Raw genomic sequence first — 24068 nt, forward strand, 5'->3', positions numbered from 1 at the left:
AACACAATTCCTATCAAGATATCAATGATATATTTCAAAAAACTAGAATCAGTATTCCATAGATTTTATGGAACCACAAAAGAAAGACCCAGAATTGCCACAGAAATTTTTAGAAAGAACAGAGAGGAATCACGCTACCTGATATAAAACTATACTAGAAGGCCATAGTAATCAAAACAGCATGGTACTGGCATAAAAGCGGACACAAAGGTCAGTGGAACAGAATAGAGAGCCCAAAAATGAACTCATGCCTTTATGGTCAATTAATATTTGACAAAGACAGGCAAGAACATACAATGGGGTAAAGATAGTCATTGAACAAATGATAGTGGGAAAATTGGACAGATTTGTACAAAAAAAAAAAATGAAACTAGGCCATTTTCGTATACCATATACAAGAGTAAACTCAAAATGGATTAAAGACTTAAATGTAAGACTCGAAACCATAAAAATCCTAGAAGAAAACATAGGCAGTAAAATCTCAGACATTTCTCATAGCAACTCTTTTTTCTGACATATATGTTCAGACAAGGAAGACAAAAGAAAAAATTAAACAAGTGGGACTGCGTCAAACTAAAAAGCTTTTGCACAGCAAAGGAAACCATCAACAAAAATAAAGACAACCCACTGAATGGAGGAATGCATTAGCCAATAGTACATCTGATAAGGAGTTAATATCCAAAATTTATAAAGAACTTATAAAACCTAACACCAAAAAAGCAGTCCAATTAAAAAATGTCCACTTCTCCAAAGAGGACATACTGATGGCCGACAGATGAAAAGATGCTCAATGTCACTCATTATTGGAAAAATGAAAATTATTGATAAAACCATAAGGAGATACACTTCACACCGGTCTGAATGGCTGTCATCAATAAATCAACAAACAGCAAGTGTTGGCGAGGCTGTGGAGAAAAGGGAACCCTCATGCACTGTTGGTGGGAGTGCAGGTTGGTGCAGCCACTGTGGAAAGCAGTGTGGAAGTACCTCAGAAGCTTAAAAATGGAGCTGCCTGCCGTAGGAGCCAGTGATCCCACTGCTGGGGAATATATCCGAAGAAACCCAAAACACTAATTCAAAAGAATATATGCACCCCTATGTTCATTCCAGTGTTATTTACAATAGTCAAGATTTGGAAGCAGCCCAGGTATCCATCAGAAGATTAGTAGATTAAAAAAAGCTGTGGTACATTTACACCATGGACTACCGCTTGGCCATAAAAAAGAAGGAAATCTTACCTTTTGAGTCAACATGGATGGACCTGGAGAGCATTACGCTAAGCAAAGTAAGCCAGGCAGAGAAAGACAAACACCATTATGATTTCATGCATATGTGGAATCTAATAGACAAAATAAACACGCAAAATAGAAACAGATTCATAGATACAGAGAACAGACTGACAACTCTCAGAGGGGAGGGAGTTTGGGAGGCTGGGTGAAAAAGGTGAAAGGATTAAGCAAACAGAAAACTCAAACACAGCAGTATGGTGATTACTGGAGGGAAAAGCGGGTGTGGGGAGAGGTAAAAAAAGGCTAAACAGGGATAAATAGGGATAGAAGATTAGACTTGGGGCAGTAAACATGCAATACAGTATACAGATGATGTGATACAGAATTGTACACCTGAAACCGATAGAATTTTATTAACCAATGTCACCCCAGTAAATTCAGTCAAGTGTAAGTGGACGTACACAGTTCAAACCTATGTTGATCAAGGGTCATTATATATACATATATGTGTAATTCTATATAGATTATGCATACATATTGCATTGTGTGTTATTGTGCAGGGTTATATACATAAAATCACACCTATTAGTCTTTATAGTTAAGATATGTTCCCCTTACTGGCAGCTTTGGAACTGCGCCTCTGCAGCGTGATCACATGATTGCAGTCCTCGCCTTCCATGGCGAGGCCTGAGGATGAAGCACCTCAAACAGGATGCTCTGTCATCTACACAGAACTAATTGCGTGTTGAAAATCTCTGAAGTGGGGACTTTGTGAATAGAGGTGGGGAATTGTGTGAGGTGCAAAGCTGGATTACATTAATCACATACATCACAGGCACATATAAAGGGAAGCTGGGCCAACAGCTCATGCTCATTTATGTGCTTATTCCATTACTCATCCTTTAATGACGACATTGGCTAGATCTTTTGCTAGCTTCTCTGTCCATACAGGTTTTGTCACTGGGCCTTCTCATGCTCTGGCCACTCACTCCAGTGGCATCCCCCCACCATTAGAGGACCTCAGCAGGCTAAAAGTGGGACACAGGGGTGTTGTTAGATTTGTGTCAGCACCGTCTGACTTCAAGTACTCATTATCCCCTTCCTGTTCAACACAATTTACTAGAGAACTTTTTTACTACTTTAAAAAATAATTTCAAGAGAAGAATTTTTAACTGCAATAACAAAGTCATTTTATTATTGTATAGTCAGTAACATAATTTCTTCTTATTTGGTGGCTAATTAATAATTTCTTAGACCCCCTTCCCCAAAGTTTGAGAGCAAAAAGAAGCCTCTTAAAAATTTTTAAGATTTTGCAAAAATAGCCTCACACATGATGTCTGTTTTCTTTAAGGGAAAGAAAGAGTTCCAGGTGTCCCTCTTCCAGACTCTGGTGCTTCTCATGTTCAACGAAGGGGACGAATTCAGCTTTGAAGAAATAAAAATGGCCACTGGGATAGGTATGAAAACCCTCTTGAAGAATGTGTGGTTTCTGTGTGTCCTTGTCTTTCAAACATTTATTCATTTAAGAGAAGAGGTAGACTCTGTCTCTGTTCCTGGCACTTGACAGTGTGGTTTCTTTGGTTTTTGTTGAGTGTCTTTATTCATTTCAATGCTAATCTGTGCCTGCATTTTCTCCCCATTCAGAGGACAGTGAATTGCGAAGAACATTACAGTCTCTGGCCTGTGGCAAAGCACGAGTTTTGATTAAAAGTCCCAAAGGAAAGGAGGTAGAAGATGGAGATAAATTCATTTTTAACGGAGAGTTCAAGCACAAGTTGTTTCGAATAAAGATCAATCAAATTCAGATGAAGGAAACTGTATGTATAAACTTTCTCTTTTTACTTATAGGGAGGTCATTCATCAAGGAATCATTAGTTTTTATAATGCCTTGACTGTAAGAGTTCTGAAGCATAGTTTTGAAGTATCTAATTTGGATACGATATTTATAAGAGTACTCATTTTAATGTAGCTTTCATTAACTTTATATTCAAAATTGGAACAAAAATCAGAAAGAAATGTATATAACAGAATTATTCATATTCACAAAAATGGTGTGATAAATCAGAGATTCCTATATCAAATTCTGTTAGTGGAGAGAACATGTCATTTCCAAAAACCAATGATTTGTCTTTTTATTTTTGCACAGCACATTTCAGCCATTCTCTCAGCCTCGGCCTTAGTCAGGGTCCTGGGGTGGAAGGGGTAAGAGTTGCGGGTGTCATGGACCTACTGACATGTATCTGTGATCTGTAGCTTTTACCAGCTTCTTAAGGATTGTGTCCAGAGCAGGCTCTAGCCTACTGCCTTCCGGCCCTTCCTAATGCCAAAGCCTTGCACTCCTGGGCTGTTGTCAGATATATAGGCCAGGTGGGCAGGTGCACGCCTGGCACCCACTTACATAATAGGGTGTCCAGTTGGCCCCCTTGTACATGAAGATGAGTGAGGAGAGGCAGTTTGAAGGGGGTCAGTTCAGACAACACAAGGACAGCTTTAATTGAGCTAATCACAAATACTTTCTTCAGTTCCAGCAGTAGACAGTGATTGCTTCACTTACATAGAGGTGTTCAAAGTAGCTCAGTCAGAATATATAGTCAAATTACACAAAAAGAAATACAGAAGACCAATAAATATATTAAAGATGTTCACTCTGGTCAGTATTTCTCATACAATTCAAATTAAAATAACATTCCATTTTTCATCTATCAATTTGGGAAATGTTTAAAAGTTTGTCATATTCAGGGTTAGTAATATATGGGAAAATAGGTGTTTTTTAAGTTTTTTGAGACGTTTGGATTGGTACACCTTTTTTAGTGGGTAATTTGACGTATTGTTAAAGATTTAAATGGATGTATCCTTTGACCCATGTTTTCTACTATTAGGAATTTATAATTGATTAAAGAGTGTAAAATTTGGGAGTTATGATTCCAAAGTGGGATTGTCATCTCTTTCTCCCAAATAAAACCACTTTCATTTACACTCATGCAGGGTTTTTTGTTTTTGTTTGTTTTCTCTCCAGTACAGGGGGCAATAACTTTTTGGGGGTTATGATCCCTTTGCAAATATGTTGAAAGCTTTGATTCTCCCTTCCTGAAACATCCCTGACACACACACAGACTTGCCTCTCCCCCACCCACTTTGATCTGCAGATCCCCATTAGGTGGCTATTTAACGTAAATTTGTTAATCAGTGTTTGCTCTTTGCTTCTGATAACAGCTCTTTATCTGTTCAGGTTCTTCTTTTCTTTTTTTAAAATTATTCCTTATATGCTCAAGTTTGTTTTAAATCAAAAATAGATTTTCAATTTTGTCATGCCCTATCAAGATGATTATACTCTAACCTTGGGATTATTTTAATGATCTCAGTTACATTAGTAGGACCCCAGTGTTGAGCAAAGCTTACATTTCTGGAATAAATTCTGGTGGCTAGTATGCTTTGTTTCTGTTACTGTGCTGTTGGATTTAACCCAGGATTACATAGGATTTACAGTCTCTTTATAACTTCTTAAATTATTTTTCAAGATTTGGTACTGAAGTTGCACTGTTTTTGGGAAACTAGGTTTTATTAGAACAGATAAAAATGCATAGCAGGACAGGATTCATCCGAAGTGTGACCATTCTTTGCATCAAAAGTTTCTAGTAAAACTCAACAGTATGAAATAGTTAATACTAAAATATATCTTTATATTTGACTTTTTGTCTCTTTTGTGCAGGTTGAAGAACAAGTCAGCACCACTGAGAGAGTGTTTCAGGACAGACAGTATCAAATTGATGCTGCTATCGTCAGAATAATGAAAATGAGAAAGACTCTCGGTCATAATCTTCTAGTTTCTGAATTGTATAATCAGCTGAAATTTCCAGTAAAGGTAAATGTATATTAGTTTAATTAAACCTGTAGTATTGTGCTAACCATTGACAAAGCATTTGAGAATGTTCTTCACCATTGTAGGAATGATAAATACCTAAATTCCTACTTACAGGGAAGTACTCATATTTTCAAGAAGGGAAAGGAGGGTACTACATAGAAATAGGCACTTTCTTTCTCAGTAGTTGTAACAGTTCAGGTTATATCACAGGATTTTAAAATCATACTAACAACTAATTTACCCAGCATTTTACAAGCTACAAAGCATTCTCTACCTCTGTAATATGCCCCCTTGCTGTTGAGTGAAAAGCCTACCTTAAAAACCTCTCTGTGAGTATCTCCAGAACTGACATTTGTCCTGGCTGTATGTGGAGTACAGGATAAGGGGAGCATTATGAAGAGCTCTTCAAAATGTATATATCCACCTACAAAGTATGGGACTCTCATGACACCTGGCCTTTCAGTGTCTAAACCTGCCACATAGGCTTTTGAAGTAGACATACCCTGATTGTGTGTGATAAAAGAGCAGCTGACCTGACCCTCCTTTCTCACCAAGGGAGTCGAGCAGAGGTGGTCCAAGGAGGCCCAGCACTGAAATGATGGGTGGTACTGCCATCCTACCTCAGCAGATTGGGTCCTTGTTCTCTCTGGAGTCATCGTGTGCTCGCAGTGCTCTGCAGTCACGGACACTGCCTCATACACCAGTTGTCCCGGCATGAGCCAGGGAGAGTGTTGATTTCCCCCTTTGCAAATGGGAGACCCAGTGATTAAAAGACTAAATAGCAAGGAAGGTGTGCATACAGCCATAGCACCTAGTTCTCCTCGATAGATAATTAATTGGGTTTCAGCCACATATTGTCAAATGTATGATTATCACTGAATAGAAAGTTACGCTGTTTGGAAGATAGAACATACTGGGAAAAGCTTGCTCGTAATTGTGATCATAGTCATGCTTCCTAACAGCACAGGCAGAGGGCGCCCTTCCCGGGCAGACATGTCATGGTGTGGACATGTCCTTTCAGTTGTCTATTTTCAGCAGAGGAATACTCAGAATTTATTATATTATATAAATATAGCATCTACAGTAAATATGATAAAATGTCGTACTTAGAAATGCCCTTAACAGGTGAGAATGCCCTATTATCGGATTTCCCTTTCAAACAAACAAAAATGTGTTAATAGGATCTGCCATGCATATGTACTTACTAGTGATCATAAATAATGTATTTATATTTCACAAGTTTCACACTTCCCACAGGAAGCCCTGCTCTGACAATAAATTCCTATGGAAGCAGCTTGATCAAAAGATAATGTTAACATTTACAGTGTCTTTGAAGTAGGGAGTTTTAGTCGATTCATTGTATAAATTAGTTTATAATTACAAATATGTATATTTATATAATTATATGTGTAATACATGTACATCATTATAATCACATACTTTGTGCATGATGTTATATTCCCCCGTTTATAAATTTAATGCCACTGTAACTGCAGGTTTTGTTTTTCTTTTTTAGCCTGGAGATTTGAAAAAGAGAATTGAATCTCTTATAGACAGAGACTATATGGAGAGAGACAAAGACAATCCAAATCAGTACCACTATGTGGCCTGATGTGTCGACCAGCTGTTGTCTTTCGGTGAGACACTGGAATGTATCTTCAGAGCAGTGAAACACTTCTGTGCTGTTTTCAGGGCTTTCTGGGATTAAGCCAGCACGGATACTTTGGATTAGAAGGAAAGGATGGATAACCCTTCACAAGGCTTAAGAATTTGCAAATAGCATATGTACCTTTTCACCCTCTGGTTCTTCCTCTTGTTCTTTTAGGCGTTAAAATTGTTTCCATTGCTCTGTGCAGAATGACATTGGGATCGGACAAGAAGATTTTAGTTAAATGAGGTTCCTTTGTAAGATGCTATTCTTGTGGCAAAAAACCTGAAAGTTTGGTTTGTTTTTGTGTGTGAGATCATGAATGCACAATTAAAAAGACCCTCTATGCTGCATTCTTTAGCTACAGAGATTACTTAGATATTCCTAAAGATAAGCTATCTTAGTTGATGAACATTTAGATTAAAAACAAGAACCCTTAATTGGTGAACATTAGGAAGAAAGTCAGTGTTAAAAACTGGCTTATTGATTATGCAAACTAAAAACTGGGATCTGTTTGTTCCATTTATTTTCAAAAAGTTTTAAACTTTGATGACTGATTTTTCTATAATGAGGTTTCTCGGTGAGATCTCTGATGTGCCAAGAGGACATCGGGTCTGATGTGTTTGATGCAGTGAACCCATCAGCGTCTTTATTTCCACTGAATTATTTGTGAATTTCTGTTTAAGGGTTTTGGGGGGATAGTTTGTGTTTACTATTCTAAGATTGAGTCTAGCAGTCCCTCTTTTTTTATGTGGGTAACTGCTGTTTGATTTTTTTTTTAATTGCAGTATTTGTATGATTGCTATAATAAAGTTTGGTTTTGTTTTTACAGTCAAAAGCAGGGACGGTCATTGTTCTCTCTGCTATAACCACTGTAAAAAGTTTTATAGGAGACTCAAAGTCTTTATTGTGAAGCAGAGGTTATTTTGTCAAAAGATTAAAAGGATTTCTTTGGCACCTGGTTTCATGTTGTGTATGTGTAGGTGAGGTTGAACTGCAGATGATGTTAGTATGGTAACTATAACAAAGATACTTTTCTGATAACATTTAAAATACTTTATATTTTACATAACAGCATGTTTCATTTTGATTAAAAACTACCAAAGGAATTTTGATCATGGTATAAGTGTTTAAAGCAATATTTTCTGGAATATACCAAGTTTATATAATTTGATTTTGTGCTAAATTATTCAAAGATTCTGCCTTTTTGAAACATGCGTGTTTAAAATATGACATCTTATGGGTTTCCATATGAAAATCCTCTTTAAGTATCATTTCTATATTTGTACATTTTTCTTTGCGTTCTATAATATGTGGTCTATAAGAGACCAAATAGATTTCTACTTCTTATATTTTAAGTTCATTGTCTCTAGAGATTAATATTGTAATTTAATGTAGACTTACTCTGAATAAAATTAGTTTAATTGGCCTTAAAATTACATTAATAAAATTTTGTGGTATGCAAACAACATTCCTCTCGGTAGCAACTTAAAATTCATTACTGGCGCAACAGACAGAACCAGAAGCAGGGCAAACACCCATCACCTTCAGGTAAGAATCCTTTCCTGTCCTCTTTCACAAACCGCTACTCAGTGGAACATCAGCAAGACCGGTCTGACTTCAGGGTGATTGAGAGCAACATACTGCACCTCCTAGTCTGTGCGTTTCCATCCATTCTGTTATCAGTTATCACTTAAAGTTTTTTCATAGTTAAAAGTTAATGTGGCAAAACAAATAGTGTAGATGAAATGACTGGAAAGGAAAGGCACTTCAAGTTGGTGGAGTCTCAGACATGGCACCAGCCTGCCAGCTCCGTGGCTCTGCAGGGAGAGGGCTCAGAAAACAGACAATGTCCGCGGCTTGCCCTGATGCCAGCCTCTTCGGCCTCCCTGTATGCCACCGGTGCCCTTCAAGCTGCCTCCCCGGCGCTGGAGCTCAGAGGGAGAGTCTGAGTGGGAGGACAGCTCAGGTGATATCCCACAGGCTCCAGCTCCACTCAAATCCAAGCGTCTCCCCTGGCGTGAGCAGTCCTTTCTCAGGTCAAGCAGAGGCTCTAAAGAAGCCGACAGACCGAGAAATGCCTCTTATTGCTTACATCCTAGGCTTAACTTTGGGAGCCCACCTGCATCACCGCTGCCCAAAATGAGAGACAGCTTTTACCTGAACTGAACTTTTCTCAAGTCTGAAACTGGTTTAATGACATATAGCACAATCTATCACCCCAACTTCTCTGACTCTCTTATGTATGTAGGATTCCCATATATATGCATGTATCAAATTTGATTATTTTCTCTTGCTTAAAAAAAAAAGCACTTAAATGAGAAAAAGGCTATAAAATTGGAAAGGAGGTAAAATTTATTTACATATAAATGATTCCCAGAAAAATCTTAAGAGAAAAGCAACAGAAAAGCTATGACTGAAAAAAATTCACTAAGTTTTTATTGAATACAAAACTAACAGAAAACTCAAAATATAATGGAAGGGCATTTTTTCAGTAGCAACAAAAAATGATAAAATACAAAGTAACAAAAATATGAAAAGCATATTTTTAGGAATATTCCTAAACCGTTTCAAAATGCTTTTGCATACACTTATATGTGGTACATTTATAAAATGTATACATTTATCTATGCAGTATATCTTAAGATGTCAAATGTCCCTTACTTTAAAATGCAAATAGACAAGATGATCCTAAAGTTAAAACAAAAAAACAAATGGGCAAGAATAGTCAGATATCGTTTAAAAACGTTTTAACATGATGTACCTGAAACACTGCTGCTGGCACATAAATGGATCTCTGGAACCAAATAGGATCTATAAACAAACTGAATACAAAGGAATGTATGTAGCACAAAGGAGCATGTTGTCAGGGAAAGGGAGACTTTTCAACAAGTAATGCTGGGGAAATCTGGGTGGAAAAAAGCAACATTAGATTACAGTCATTTTTTATACTAAAATAAGTTGCAAGTGGTAAAAGATTTAAACATTTAAAAAAGTGAAACTAAATTTAAGAGAAGATACATTTTTATCCTCAGTTTAAGAATGAAAGTTTAGTCACAAAATAAGATCCAGTTTAAAAATAATAACATTCTTAAAAGTCTACATGTGGAAAAGCTGAAAAGCCTGGGAAACATTTGGATACAAAGACAAATTAGTGTACACAGACCTACGAGTTAGGAGGAGTGAGACATGAGGTGAGTATGGATGTATTCTGGATGAGTTTTTCAGAGAATGGGAGCCAAAGAGTTAACAGTGAGTACAGGCTGTGATTTCAAGAAAGAAGAAATGTAGCCGCTGGAGGAAGAATGGAGTCCAAGGGGTCTTTTTGAGACAAACTTTTTCAGCAACTTTGCCAGTATTGGAGTGTTATCCTGAAGAGAGGCATGGTGACCCAGGAGGAAGGACTGGACAGGAGAGCCACCCCACCCCACCCCCAGGTCTGGCATTTGGATGTAGCAGGGGGTTAGGCAAGGGGCAGGCAAAGGTCAAAGCCAGGTCTGTCTGGTGGTGAGGTAGGGGTGAGGCAGCTGAGTGCAATGGTGGGGATGGGGGAGTTTTATGACAGCGAGCTCTGGAGTCAGACCCTGTGAGGGGAACCGGCAGGTAAACAGGTCTATGCTCACTGAAGGGCTGAAGAACTGGGCTTGCAGGGAGCTCGAATAGCAATTACAGGATCTAGGGAAATAAGAGAAGGGCTGCAGTGAGATCAAAGCTGGGAGGTCAGGGGCAAGGTGGATCAAGAGTGATGACAAGCAGCACAGAGAACTGCCAGTGAGTGATGGGCACTGACCAAGGGCCTGGAGGTGACTGCAAATGGGAGGGAACCTCGGTCCTGGCCCCTTGGTACATGCTTCAGAGAAGCAGGGAAGAAGGGATCAAGGAGTAGGCAAACAATGGCCTGCAGGCAGCAAGGAACGGAAGACAAGCCCCCTGCCCTACCCCCAGGCCCACGGTTGGTGGGACAGAAGATGAGGCAGTTATGTGCTGAGCTGCAAGGAAAGCAGGTTCCTCAGGACAGGCTTCTGCAGGAGCTGCTAGGACAGGGACGTTGCTTCACTCTCAGTCCTGTGGCAGGAACTCTGCTGGCCAACACCCTGGTCTCTGCCCCTTTCCGTTCACTGCCTCCAGAGGAGAAGAAAGAACTGATTAGTCTGAAATGAGAAGCAAGACACGCACAGCTGCACCCCCAACTGCTTCCTGCACAGGCTCTTCTCCCTGTGAGAACTGAAGAGGCCCTGGGCCCCAGGCAGGAAACCGGGGCTCTCCTTCATGGAATTAGAACTCTCCAGGGAAGAGGAGTGCTGTTCATCAAACGCCTGGGGCAAACGTTTAGGAGATGGGGGTTTTATTGACAAGAGATTGATTTTGGAGAGGTCAGTAGAAAGGGCTGGGGGTGGGAGAGGTGGGAAATGATGTCTGGCGGGAGACATGGCGAGCTGGACTCCTGACGTAGATAGCCGAGTGCCTAGTGAGGTCAGCCCCAGCAGGCTCTCCGGGGAAGCTGACCCTCAGCTGTGCTGTGGGATGATGGTCTCTTAGGTAAACTTACAAGTATATTTTAAATTAGAAAATGCCTATCCCTTTGGCCCAACAAATTCCATGACTCGGCAATTATCCTCTGGTATACTGCCACTCATGGGGTCTAGACACTGATAGATGTCTAGACGTCGTGTGATGTCAGAAAAGTACCGTTAAAAAGGAGACAACAAGCACAAAATGGAATCACTCACGCTAAGCCCCACATCACCAAGATGAGAATACCTAATTTACAGTTTCACCTCTCCCAGGAATGGAATCTTCAGCCGGTCATCAGGAATGACCTGGCTAGTAGCGTGAGGCAATCTGCTTGACAGGCCCCTGCGACCTTGCCACAAACAATGTGCTTTTTGCTAGTTTAACTTCCTTGACCCACTGCCTTCTACTTATAAGTCTTGGATTTTGTACAGCTCCTCAAAGCTGCTTTCTATCTGTGAGAGATGGGATGCTGCCCAGTTAGTGAGTCATTGAATAAAGCAATCTTTAAAATTCACTCAAATTTTGTTTTTAACAGTGTAGAATAAGAGTATAATAATAGTGCTACGGTATGTATATATGTGAATGTGGATATACATACCTATGCTTATGCACATATGAATAATGACAGGAAAGAATAGAATAATTATAGCTGCCCCTGCAAAATGTGTTCTGGAAGGCTAGGAACAGGGAAGAGGGAAACTTTTCATTGCAGACCCTTCCGTACTTTTTGAATTTTGGTCAAAACAATGCAAGATTAATCAAACACAAATTGTTAAGAAAAATAAAATCGCTCCATCTACCCTACCGTTCGGCATCCTATGCCTACCATATAAGAAGGAATCGGCCAACCCAAAGGAACTGCACTTCCTCCTCCCCTTCTCCCAGTCTAGTCAATTGCATTACTTAGTTCTTTTTTTTTTTTACCTTTATTGTAAATATATTGAAACCTCTATTTTCTTGATCCATAAATTTACTGTTTTTCAGGAATATCTAGTCCTGCCTAGTGTGGCTCAGCGGATTGAGTCCCGACCTGTGAACCAAAGGGTCACTGGTTAGATTCCCAGTCAGGGCACATGCCTGGGCTATGGGCCAGGTCCCTGGTGGGAAGCATATGAGAGGCAACCACACATTGATGTTTCCCTCTCTCCTTCCCTCCCCCTCTGTCTAAAAATAAATAAAATCTTTTAAAAACCTATTGTGAAAATAAGGAAATGAGGGCCCGTATTTTCCCCCACTTCTTTCCCCAACTCAGACAACCCATCAGATTATTTTTGCGTTTATATATTTAATAATTAAACGGTATGTTTTAGCTACAAGTTGAAAACTCGTAAGTGGCATTTATGACATGATACTCCACCCCATAGGCAAGGAGTGTGCCTAGCCCAGCAGAGAATGGAATGGAATGCCACACCAGTGCAATTCTGTCTTATCACTACAATAAACTTTATTATATGATTTGCACGAATCCAGTTTCCTAAAGACATTTTCCATAGAATTCCGATACTGTTTTCAATTTGGACCATATGCACAGCTGTGGTCTGGAATTTCCTTTGTTTCCATCCCTGTTTAGGTCCACTGCTCTGATCCCCCGTCTCTCTTTTACTTATTTCCCTGACTTGTTCTTCTCAGGGAGAACGCTTCGAGACAAACTGTTTACCTGCTTCTCTGATTTACTTTGCATTTATGTTTAATAGTTTGGCTATTTATAAAACTGTAAGTTCAAAATCATTTTACTCAGAACTTTGAAGGCATTGTTCCACAGTCTTCTAATTTAAAGCCCTAACGTCTGATCCCATTTTGTAACTAGCCTGTTTTTTTCTCCCACAAAGCTTTTGAAATCTATTCCCATGCTTTTCTATTTCACAAGAACGTATCGAGATGGGAGCCCATTTTTGGTTTTCCTGCCAGGGCTCAGCAAACCTTCTTCCTCAGAAGACTTGTGATGTCCTTCTGTTCTGGGAACTGTTCCTCACTTACTTCCTACACCGTATTTTCCCCAGAACTTTTTTGCTCTCACTTTCTCTAAGAGGAATTTTTGTTAAGGAAATAAGCCAGATGATCTTATAATGAAACCCAACAGTCCCTGCCCACAGTGCACTGTTCCATTTTTGTTTCTGGTTAGTGTTTCTGGCAGTGGCCTGTGTATCAGAGTATCATTTGTTTTCTGATTACTCAATTTTAATAGCAGAGTTTTTAAATGACTACATCTTGAAACTCTGAGGACACTGATTCAAATTTTTAAAGTTCTTTGTTCTTCATGTCTAGGGTATAGGTGGTAAACTTTTTTTGTAAAGGGTCATTTATATATTCCTAATGGGTGAAACAAATCAAGGAAGAAGTGAGTTTTTAAAAAGAAGTAAGTGTAATGAGAGTTGAAATATGTCCAGTCTGTGTGGCAACTAGAGGCATTAGAGTTTAAGTGTGGGACAGAAGCAGGTTCAATGGGGTGTGGCTTGTGGTAGCTTGAATCAGAGGCAGAGACGGAGACGTTCTTTTGGATGATGAAACAAGCGAGTTCACAGAGAAAGGAAGAATTTGAATATAGGGAAAAGGAGGAATAACATGGGTTAAGTTTCTACAAAGATAGGATAGTGTGGATTCAAAGCACAGGGTGTGTGTGTGCATGTGCTTGTATATGTGAATATGTGTGTGTGCATGTGTATACTTGTGTGTATATATGTATTTGTGCATTTGTATGTGTGCATTTGAGTGTTCTTGCTAAAACAAGAGTTCATTACATAAAGGTAGGCTCAGATGTAGATAAATGTGAAGTAACAGGACAAAAAGCTGAGGATATTTTTAAGTTTCCATTATCAGTGATCTGGGAATCAAGGTCAACTGCTAAGTAAATGGACACACTGTTCTTAGTTGGCTTCTCAGTGACAGAACTAGCAAGTTTTGAGGCACTGAGTCAGCAAAGAGAAAAGGTTATAGGCCAGAGCTCTGGAGTCAGATGACCCAGGGGTCAAAGACTGGATCTGTCACTATCTTGATGCCCTTAAGAAAATTACTTAAATTCTCTAAACTTGGTTTCCTTATCGTTTATAGGAGACAATAATGCTAGTTAGCTCATGAGGTTGTTCTGAATTAATACATACTAAGGTACTTTTAACATGTGCCACATGACACTAAAGATGAACAGCTGTTAATGCATATTATCACTATATAGTGCAAATCTTGGTTAGGAAAAACAATTTTGGTATAAATCTGAAATCTGCCCAAAGAACAACAGGAAAGTATGGGAAAAGGGAATACAAAAATAGAAATAAAATGATCTAAGACTCCAACTAAAAGGCAAAGATTTTCAGACTGGATGAAAAATTAAGACCAAAGTATACATCATCTATAATAACGGCATTTAAATATAAAAATGCAGATGGGTTAAAGTAAAAGATGAAAAAAGATCTACCATGAAACCTAATCATAAAAAAGCTGGAGTGACCATATCACTATCAAGTAGATTTCAGGACACGGAGTATTTCCAGAGATAAAGAGGATATTTCATAAAGATAAAAGAGGCATTCATCAGACTTAACCGTAAATGTAGAGCCTCCAGTTACAAAGCTTGAAATACATGAACCTAAAAATGACAGAACTAAAAAGAACAATAGGAGAAGCAGGAAAATCTGTAACTGCGTTTGGATATTTCAACACTCTTCTTTCAGTATTTTATAGACAGGAAATCGGGAAGGGCATGAACATTATCAACCAAACTGACCTCCTCGATAATTAAAGTATTCTAAACCCAACAACAGCATCACATTCTTTCTCAGTGCATGGGAACACTGACTAATGTAGACAGATGGTGGCATAAAAGAAGTCTCAATATATTTAAAAGGACTGAAATTATAAAGAAGAGTACTGTGACTACAATGACAGTAAGTTAGAAATCTAAGAGAAATTTTTCTGTTAACTGGTAAATAACTAAATGCTTGAAAATTAAGCAATTCACTCCTAAATAAATAATCTAATAATTCTAATATAGGTAATATAACACATTTTTTAAAAAATATTTTATTTATATATATTTAGACACAGGAAGGGAGGGACAAAGAGATGGCAAGAAACACTGATCAGTTGCCTCTTGCACATCCCAAATGGGGACCTGGCCTGCAACCCAGGTATGCGCCCTGACTGGGAATCGAACCTTTTGGTTCACAGGCTGACAATCAACTGAGCCATACCAGCCAGAGCATAAATAACACATTTTTAAGTAAATAACCCATGAGTAAAAGAAAAATCACAAGGAAAGTTAGAAAATATTTTGAATTCAATGAATAGGAGAATGCAACATACTAAAAATTTGTGAGATAAAGCTCAAGTGCTTAGAAGAAAATTTACAGCTTCAGATGCTTACATTAAAAAAGATGAAGGTTTAAGTACAATGACCTAAGTATCCACCTTAAAAAGCTAGAAAAATAAGAACATTTTAAATCCAAAGTAAATAGATGGAAGAAATAATGAAGATAAAAGTAGAAATAAAAGAAATAGAACATGGACAAATAGATAGAGACATCAATGAAACCAAAGCTGTAGTGACAGAAAGCAGAAAAGTGGCTCCCTGGTGTAGGGACGGGGTTAACTACAGAGACTCCAGGGGACGCTGCGGAATGAAGCAAATGTTCTCTGTCTTGATGGATAAAATTGATTTGACAAGGTTACAAGAAGAAAGAAACAGGAACAGGGCACTTCTATCTGGCTCCACCTGGAGAAACAAAAGACAAGATAACATTGGCTCCTTAAAGGAGGCTTTTGATGTAGGTTGGAATCATGGTGACTGTGATCTTTTTTAACCTTTCTTGGTCCTAAACTTTTCTTTTCTTTTTTTAATAACAGACAACAGCCAAAGTAAATGATGTTAATGCCACCATGTAACCATCATCACAAATATTAATACCATCTATGTCTGAATTTAAGCCCTTGTCTGAAGATGTTTTGTCCCACCCTAAATTTGTTACAGTCTGCTCAGCCATAAGAACAAGGTTTTGATACACCTGCCTATTGCTAACTTCTGTGTTGACAGCATAGAAACATTGTGAAATCCACCCTGAGTTCTATTCATAGGTTACAAATGTTGAAGTGGCTTCATGTTGATTTCACTTCCCACTCTGTGCTTTCTTCCACTGGTTAACCACTTTTCATTTTCAAACAGACAGAGACCCTAGTTAACACCACCTCAGACCCCAGGCATCACAGACAGCAATCAGGTGTGTTAATCGGAAACATGAACATAATTAAAATTACCAAACCTCTTGCTCTGTAAAAGACTCAGAATTATTTATTTAATCTGCTCTCTAAGAAAGTAAGTTTTGGTTCTTTTTTCGTAACATCCTAAAAGGAAGATGACTTTGGTTCATTTCCAAATGAATTGAGTAGTTCAAAGAATTATCAGAGATGTGCACAAGATGTGTATAAAAGATGTTCTCAATGGCATAAAATAGGAAAAGTGTAAGAAATCGAAATATCCTAAAGAAGAGGGCTGATTTTTTTTTTTAATTTTTGTATGATGGGAGTCCTTTTTATTTTTTTACTTCATTTTTCAATTACTGTTGGCATACAATATTATCAGTTTCAGGTGTCCAACACAGTAATTAGTCATTCAGATACCCTATGACATGATCATCCTGATTAAGTCTAATACCCATCTGACACCATACAGTTATTACAATATTATTGACTGTATTTCCTATGCTGTACTTTACATCCCCATGATTTTTATTACTGGCAATTTGTACTTCTCGATTGTATGATGGGAGTCTTGCTTCTTTTTCCCACTTGTTAGCATATATTTCACTTGAAAGCTGTTTTCTATTTTTCTGATGTTATTAACACTTTTCTTACACCAATCAGCCATGATTTACTTGCCTTTTGTATCATTAATGGGCCAGTTTGGCCATTGGGAACATTCTCAGGTTAGCTCCTGTGTCCCTATGACAACCTCATCCTTGTTTTCTAGGCCTGACCTTGCTTTCTGCTCCAGGCTCATCTTGTATTTTCCCTGCCCAGCCTGGGAATCAAGTTATCTGAGAAGACTGGTTCCTCTTATAGGAGAGCGGTATTTAGAATCCATGATCTGGATCATTGCCGCTTCTTGACCTTCCCACTGGACAGTTAGGAGACAAGTGTGTGTCTAACCCAGATACACAGGTACATACACACACACTCACACACAGAGCTCCATTTATTTCTATCTATGTATCTATAAACATACACACACACAGTCTCCCAGGATTCATTCACACCTTCCCTTTTTCTTTACTTGTAACTTCTTCTGCAGTGAGAAATCTGCAAAATATCTACTTATTGGTAGAACACTGGTAGGCATAATTCCAGAATGGCTATCCATACCACCATGAAAACAAATTTACTAACTAGAGTACAGTGTCCATACAGCTTCTCTTTATTTTGGCCTCAGAGTACCCAGTCAAAACACAAAGTGACTATGGGCTGCTCCCTTCTTTCCATATCTTTCAATATGTTCATGTGGCCCATTCCTTATCTTTGTCACAAACTACATTCTATCTGGTGTTGGAGGAGGGCTCTATGGATACCCTGGACTGCCAGAAAAGCAAACAAGTGAGTCCTAGAGCAAACTAAGCCTCAGACAAAGCCGACGGCAAAAATGACAGAACTAAAGCTGTCCTACTTTGGACACATCATGAGAAAGTAGGGTTCTTTAGAAAAGACAATAGTCCTGGCTGGTGTGGCTCAGTAGAGTAAGCATTGACCTGTGGACTGAAAGGTTGCTGGTTCGATTCCCAGTCAGGGCACATGCCTGGGTTGCAGGTCAGACCCCCAGTTTGGGGTGTGTGAGAGGCAATTGATTGATGTTTCTCTCCCTCTTTTTCTCCCTCCTTTCCTCTCTCTCTAAATAAATAAAATATTTTTTTAAAGAAAGAAAAGGAAATAATGCTGGGAAAACCAGCAGGAAAAGAGTAAGACCAAATATGAAATGGATCAACTCCATAAAAAGAAGCCATAGGCATGAGTCTCCAGGAGCTAAGCAGGGCAGCTGAGGACAGGACATTGTGGACATCACTCGTTCACAGAGTCGCCAGAACTCAGAGCCGATTCAACAGCATGTAAGAACAACATCCTATCTTAGGTCCACCCCGAACCCCTACATCCTGGCTGAATGTTTTTCTAAGAATTAACATACAATAAAATTTAGTCTTTGCAGTATACGTTTCTCTAAGTTTGACAAATATTCAGAATCCCATATCCAACACCATAAGTCCTTACATCTCATTCACCCCAAAAACTTTCTTGTTGACCCTTGTAGCTAGGAATCTTGCTGACTCCTCACCCCAGCAAGCCCTGTAGTTTTGCCTTTTTTCAAAATGCCATATGCATGAAATTACACATGTACCTTTTGGGAGCTGGTTTTCCTTCACAAAATGCATTTAGGATTCATCCATATTGTTGCATAAATTAGTGCATTCTATTTTATTGTTGAGTATATTTCATTGTTTGGATATAACAGTTTATTTAGCCATTCACTAATCTACAGGTTTTTATATGAACATAAATTTTCATTTCTCTTGATTGAACATCAATTTTATTTTTAAAGTTGATTACAAAGATCATGTAAAAATATAAGCAAGAATAGTTAGAAAAACACTTAAAGAGAAAAGTGAGGGAGTTAGCCCTGCAGATAAAACATCTACAACTTTAAAAATGTAGTACTGGAACTCAATAGAAAGTCATACAATAAAGTCGAGTATGTCTCAAATTCAGTACAGGGTAAGGATAGAATCTCAAATCAGTGGGCAAAAGGTGAGCTTTCTAGCAAATAGTATTACGATAACCGGAGTACTATGTGGGAAACTACAATCCATTCTTTGGATTACTCAGAATAATGAATCACAGATACTATAAATGTAAAGAATAAAATTATAAATGTACTAGCAGAAAAAAACAGATGTACTTTTTATAATCTTAAACTAGGAAGAACTGTCCTACCTATGACTCAAAATCCAGAAGCCATCAGGGCAGAGTGATAAATTCAATCATGTTTAAAAAAAAATAAACTTTTGCGAAACAGTAACATACCATAAGCAAGTAAAATGACAAAATGATTTTAAAAATGATACTTACTTTAAAAATATTACAAGTATCTCTATAATCCAATAGAAAATTGAGCACAAAATGCAGGTTATTTGTTGAAAAAGTAATGCAAATAGCCCTCAAACACATGAAAAGAAGTTCACCCTCACTCATAAGGAAAATGAAAATGAAAACTACAGAGGTCTAATTTCTTACCTATCAGATTGGCGACAATCTGAAAATGTGACAACACTCAGGCCAAGGGAAAACACTGCACTCTGGTACGTGCATTGTTGGTGGAAGTGCAAGGGGGGACAACTCACATAGACAGAAATATCATGAGGTTCCATATACGTAAAAGGTCTGCACTGCCAAAGACAATACAATTTTCACTTCAAAATTATAATAACCACAAAGAATTTCACACATATAAACTACATAAAAATCCATAATACGTTTAAAAATACATTTTAAAAATGTTATGGTTCATTTTTTAAAAATATACTTCCTTTTTTTAGAGCAGTTTTAGGTTCACAGCAAAATTGAGATGGAAGTACAGAGTTCCCTATGCCCCCTGCCCCCACACACGCACAGCCAAGTTCACTATCAGCTTCTCCCACCAGAGTGGGACATTTGATGAACCTACATTGACACATCATCATCACTCAGAGTCCATAGTTTACATTAGGGTTCACTCTAGATGTTGTGGTTCACTTTTAGAAGTTGCTTGAGCACCATCAAATCATTCTCCTGAAAACATAAATAAAAGAATCATAATCAGATACTTAACCTGCCTTTCTAATGGATGGGGCCAGCGACATCATCTCTAAAGCGAGCCAACCAGATAATAAATACCCCCTGATGCAATGCAGTCAGAAATACACAGCACAGCCTTGAAGGCACCTATACATAACCCAAAAATCTTGCTGAAATACGGGTTCTGATTCAGTAGGGCCCGAGACTGAATTTCTAACAAGCCCCCAGGCAAAGCCATGCCCATGCTGCTGTCCCACACCTCACACTGAGCGGTGACAGGCTAGCACTACTAATGAAGTGAGCTACCTGAGGGAAGTGAGACTGATCTAATCCAGCCTCTTGATCAAACTACCAGTGTACCGGAGCCAAGAAAATGATAACCATTCAAGGGATCAATCAGGTTAGCCCAAAATGTAGGGTATCCTTTTGCACATGACTCAGTTTCCCCCCAAAATAAGTGGTATACAAAAGGTAGGAGGCGACTTGAGATGTATTATAAAAGGCAACGTACCAAACTTGCTGGATCTGACTTGAGTCAACTAACTATAAAAAGATGTTTTTGAGACAAGTGGGGAAATGTGAACATAGAGTAGAAACTAGTTACTAAAGAATTACTAAGTTTTGTTTTTATATTACATGAGATAATGGCATTGTTGTTATGTACAAAGAGTACATGAGCCCTGGCTGGTGTGGCTCGGTGGATTGTGTGTGACCTGGGAACTGAAAGGTCACCGGCTCGGTTCCCAGTCAGGGCACATGCCTGGGTTGCAGGCCAGGTCCCTAGAAAGGGGCCTGCGAGAGGTGACAAATTAATGTTTCCTCCCTCTCTTAAACAAAAAAGAAAGGAAGAGAGAAAAAAAGAGTACATGAAAAAACATGATGTCTGAGGTTTGTTTTATAGTATTCGAGCAAAACTATAAAACAAGTGAGGGAGAATAAATCATAATAAACAATGGGATTAATTTTATTATTCTACTTTATTTGCAATTTCCTTTAAAATATTTTTTTTACAAAAAAATACAGCTCTATTCAAAATCACTATTTTTGCCCAATTCTCAAGAAAAATTGTAACTCAGAGCAAAAAGGATGAAAAAAGGCACAAACTGCTTACTACCCTGCTCATCTCAATTTTACCTTGTATCAACCATTACTTTATTCAATTCAAATACTGGTCTTACACATAAGTTACCACACCGTTGTAGCGGTACAAGCCTTCAGCTTTGGAGCTTAACAGTTATTTCAGACACAAAAAGGCCCTTGCTTTTAAATTGTAAACTTGTTACTGTTCGTATTACCAAAGCAATGTCTAAGTTTTAGTACTCAACTCTGAGTAACTCCAAAACAAATCTCTCCATTGCATGCTGCCCTCATTGATTAACAGGCAAAAAAATAAAAATTTAAAAGAAAGGTCTTTGCTCTCCAAAAGAAGTCAGAAGATATGGAGTCATTCCTTTTGTTTGGTTTTCCATGTCTTCTGTTCATTCAATGAGCAATAGATCAGACTTGGCCCCTAACAAGGATTCAAGAACAAAAAAACCACAAACAAACAATAAAAATCCACCATATTACTTTATCACACTCTATAAAAACGTTGTATCACTGAATGTGTGCTTTTATTTTCAGTCTTTCATTTTCCATTTTTATACCCTGTTCTACTGCTGACACAAACTACTTTTAGTCTTTAATGAGGTTATATTAAAAGAAGATGATTACAAAGCATGTCCTGGGCAAGGAGTCTAGGTTGTACGAAATAGATGTGGACATTGACTGATCTAAGCAGAATAAAGTGCTGAAAAGATTTTAAGTAGCTCACAGAACTTCCAAAAAGGATGTAGAACAATGTCAGGGGAACAGCAAGTAAAAGTGAGCAGCAAGCACCACAGACAGACACGCACTGCAAACCCAAACCGCTGCTGACCCAGGGAGCTCCAGCACTTTCCCACGGCTTCCCGAGGGTCCACTTCGCCAAGGCTGCAGCTGCTCTCACCACCAGCAGATTCTCGAGGGCACACCAGTAGCCTCTTGGCAATCACTGGCTCCTGATTCTGTCTCACAGGCTGAACTCTGGCCAAGTTGAGATCTTAGCTGCTAGGAAGACTGGGAAAGTGATCATCTGGGTTGGGCTTGGGTTTTTTTTCAGTTTCTACCAGGGGCTCTGCCTACCACCCATATTCACAAAGGGAGGAATTCTCCCAACAAAGGAAGAACTTCAGGCAGAAACACAATTAAGAGATCTTTTTGTTCCTATACTCAAGATTACTTGGTAGTTTGTCCTAAGACTACTTAGGATTTCTTCAATTACGCCTGAACTTAAAACTCTACTTCATAGGAACTACCCAGGCTCAAATAACATTTTCACGTATTGGACCAATACCATATGCTAACAAATTATTGTCTGTAAATTATTTAACAGTGAAAGTATAAACAGACCCCACATTCAATTATTTTCTCTTTTCCACAGTGTTCCTCTATTGGTTAGCACTTCACCTAAGCGAAAGTCTTGCTGTTTAAACTCTTGCCCCATCTGGAACAAACAAAAAAATCCAAAAAGTCCTTGAAAAGCCTAAATCAGATCACCAAATCGACTCCTCTAAGAGTAGATTTCTGCCCAACAACAGAACAAAACCCAACAAGTCTTGGGTCTCTCTCAGAACCCATTTGCTCCCATTTTCCTTGCAGTACTATTCAACTTCATGACCTTTTCCAGCTGATTATATGTTAGAAGCTGGAGGGGAAAAGAAGGGAAACTGGATAGAAGAAATGACAACAGGAAGAAGACAAAGTCTACAAAAGGCAAATAAATGTAAGGACTAAGAAAAAAGCGATAACATTCAGTAGAGTATAGTAGAGACAGATAGTAATCAACAAGTCTGAATGAAGTGGCTCAAGGCACACTTCCCAGAAAGAGGGATTTGAAGTCTCAGTGAAGCAGAAAAACAGCAGGGCAGGATCAGGAAGGAGGAGGCGAGAGGTAGGCATCTCTCTAAAGGATGGCAGCGAACAAGGTAAAGGGCGACTGGGACCAGAGCGCCAGCCAGCAGTGGGAGAAGAGAGAAAAAAACAAAGCGCCTCAAGGCAAACCAAAGAAAGTGACCTTGCTCTCGGGAAACGGGGAGTAAGAGGGGTACTTTAGGAAGGTTCTAGAAACAGAGAGAGCGATTTCCGTTTCTGTGGATCGTATGGATTATATGAAACGGACGAGTGTTTCTTAACTTTCTTGATAAATGCCACCCCCATCCCTACGGAACCTTTAGAATGGTGCGACAGCTGGGAATCACTGTAACCTCTCAGTGTCGTCCAACTAGGATTTGTTTAGCTTTAAATTCTGTACTTAGTGTTGTTTTTAAAAATATTTGTTTTGAAACACGAATTGTAATATTCAATAGCGTGTTCAAACATCTCACCTCCTAATTAAGCTTCACTTCCATCCTCCTTTAGAATAGTGGCGTAGAGGCGCCCCAAAATTAAAAAGGCCAGGATTTCAATTACTATCTAATCCCACAAAAAAAGGTTCCCGTGGAAATACTCCTCTCGGGTGGGACTAGTCATCTCCCGACCGTCAAGGATGCCCCATGACATTCACGTATTACTAAGAGTGAGTTATCTCCACCGCGCCGCCGCCTCAGTCCGCGGTCCTCCGACGACAAGCCGCACTTCTGTGGGTTCAAACTCTTCTTAACCTTTGGAGGCAGCCCAACTGGCTGCTAAGAGACCCCATCGCTCATGTACCCGGAAGGACGAATCCCATTCGCCTGAGCACCGGCCGCACGGCCCCGCCTCCTGATTCCTCAGCGGTAGGCTTCTCCGGTTCCACCTCCCCTACCCCGAGCCACCGCCCACTTTCCGCCTCTGGCCGCGATTTACAAGGTCAGGCTTGTTGGAGCCGGGTCGGAGTCACGTGGCACCACGGTCACATGCCTGGTGAGGTCACGCGCCCGATCCTAGATCCAGCACGAAGCGAGCGCTGGGCGCGGGGAGGACACCGCATTTGAGAGAGGAAGGCCGACTGCAA

General features: G+C 39.1%; 1 protein-coding gene and 1 long non-coding RNA gene across 4 annotated transcripts in view; one reads left to right on the plus strand and one right to left on the minus strand.

Annotated features, from left to right (window-relative positions):
* Positions 1–8208, plus strand: part of CUL4A (cullin 4A) — a 63880-nt gene extending 55672 nt beyond the window's left edge. For both annotated transcript variants that reach the window (XM_054565881.1, XM_054565882.1), the window contains 4 exons: positions 2581–2686; positions 2874–3046; positions 4939–5091; positions 6608–8208. In XM_054565881.1, the coding sequence (XP_054421856.1) occupies positions 2581–2686; positions 2874–3046; positions 4939–5091; positions 6608–6703 (528 nt within the window). In that variant the 3' untranslated portion in view covers positions 6704–8208. The remainder of the gene's footprint in view (positions 1–2580; positions 2687–2873; positions 3047–4938; positions 5092–6607) is intronic.
* An 11572-nt stretch (positions 8209–19780) lies between these two features.
* Positions 19781–24060, minus strand: LOC129064757 (uncharacterized). 2 transcript variants are annotated; one of them, XR_008528517.1, is made up of 3 exons: positions 23921–24060; positions 21975–22153; positions 19781–20050 (listed from the first exon to the last, which is right to left on the minus strand). It is a non-coding gene; the product is annotated as an uncharacterized LOC129064757 (long non-coding RNA). The 2 variants fall into 2 exon arrangements; XR_008528516.1 differs by having other exon boundaries at positions 23461–24060.
* Positions 24061–24068: the final 8 nt, after the last annotated feature.

The sequence above is a fragment of the Pteronotus mesoamericanus genome, unplaced genomic scaffold (genome assembly GCF_021234165.1).
Source record: "Pteronotus mesoamericanus isolate MK-2021 breed Mesoamerican mustached bat unplaced genomic scaffold, CSHL_Meso_final contig_169, whole genome shotgun sequence".
NCBI classification, from domain to species: Eukaryota; Metazoa; Chordata; class Mammalia; order Chiroptera; family Mormoopidae; genus Pteronotus; species Pteronotus mesoamericanus.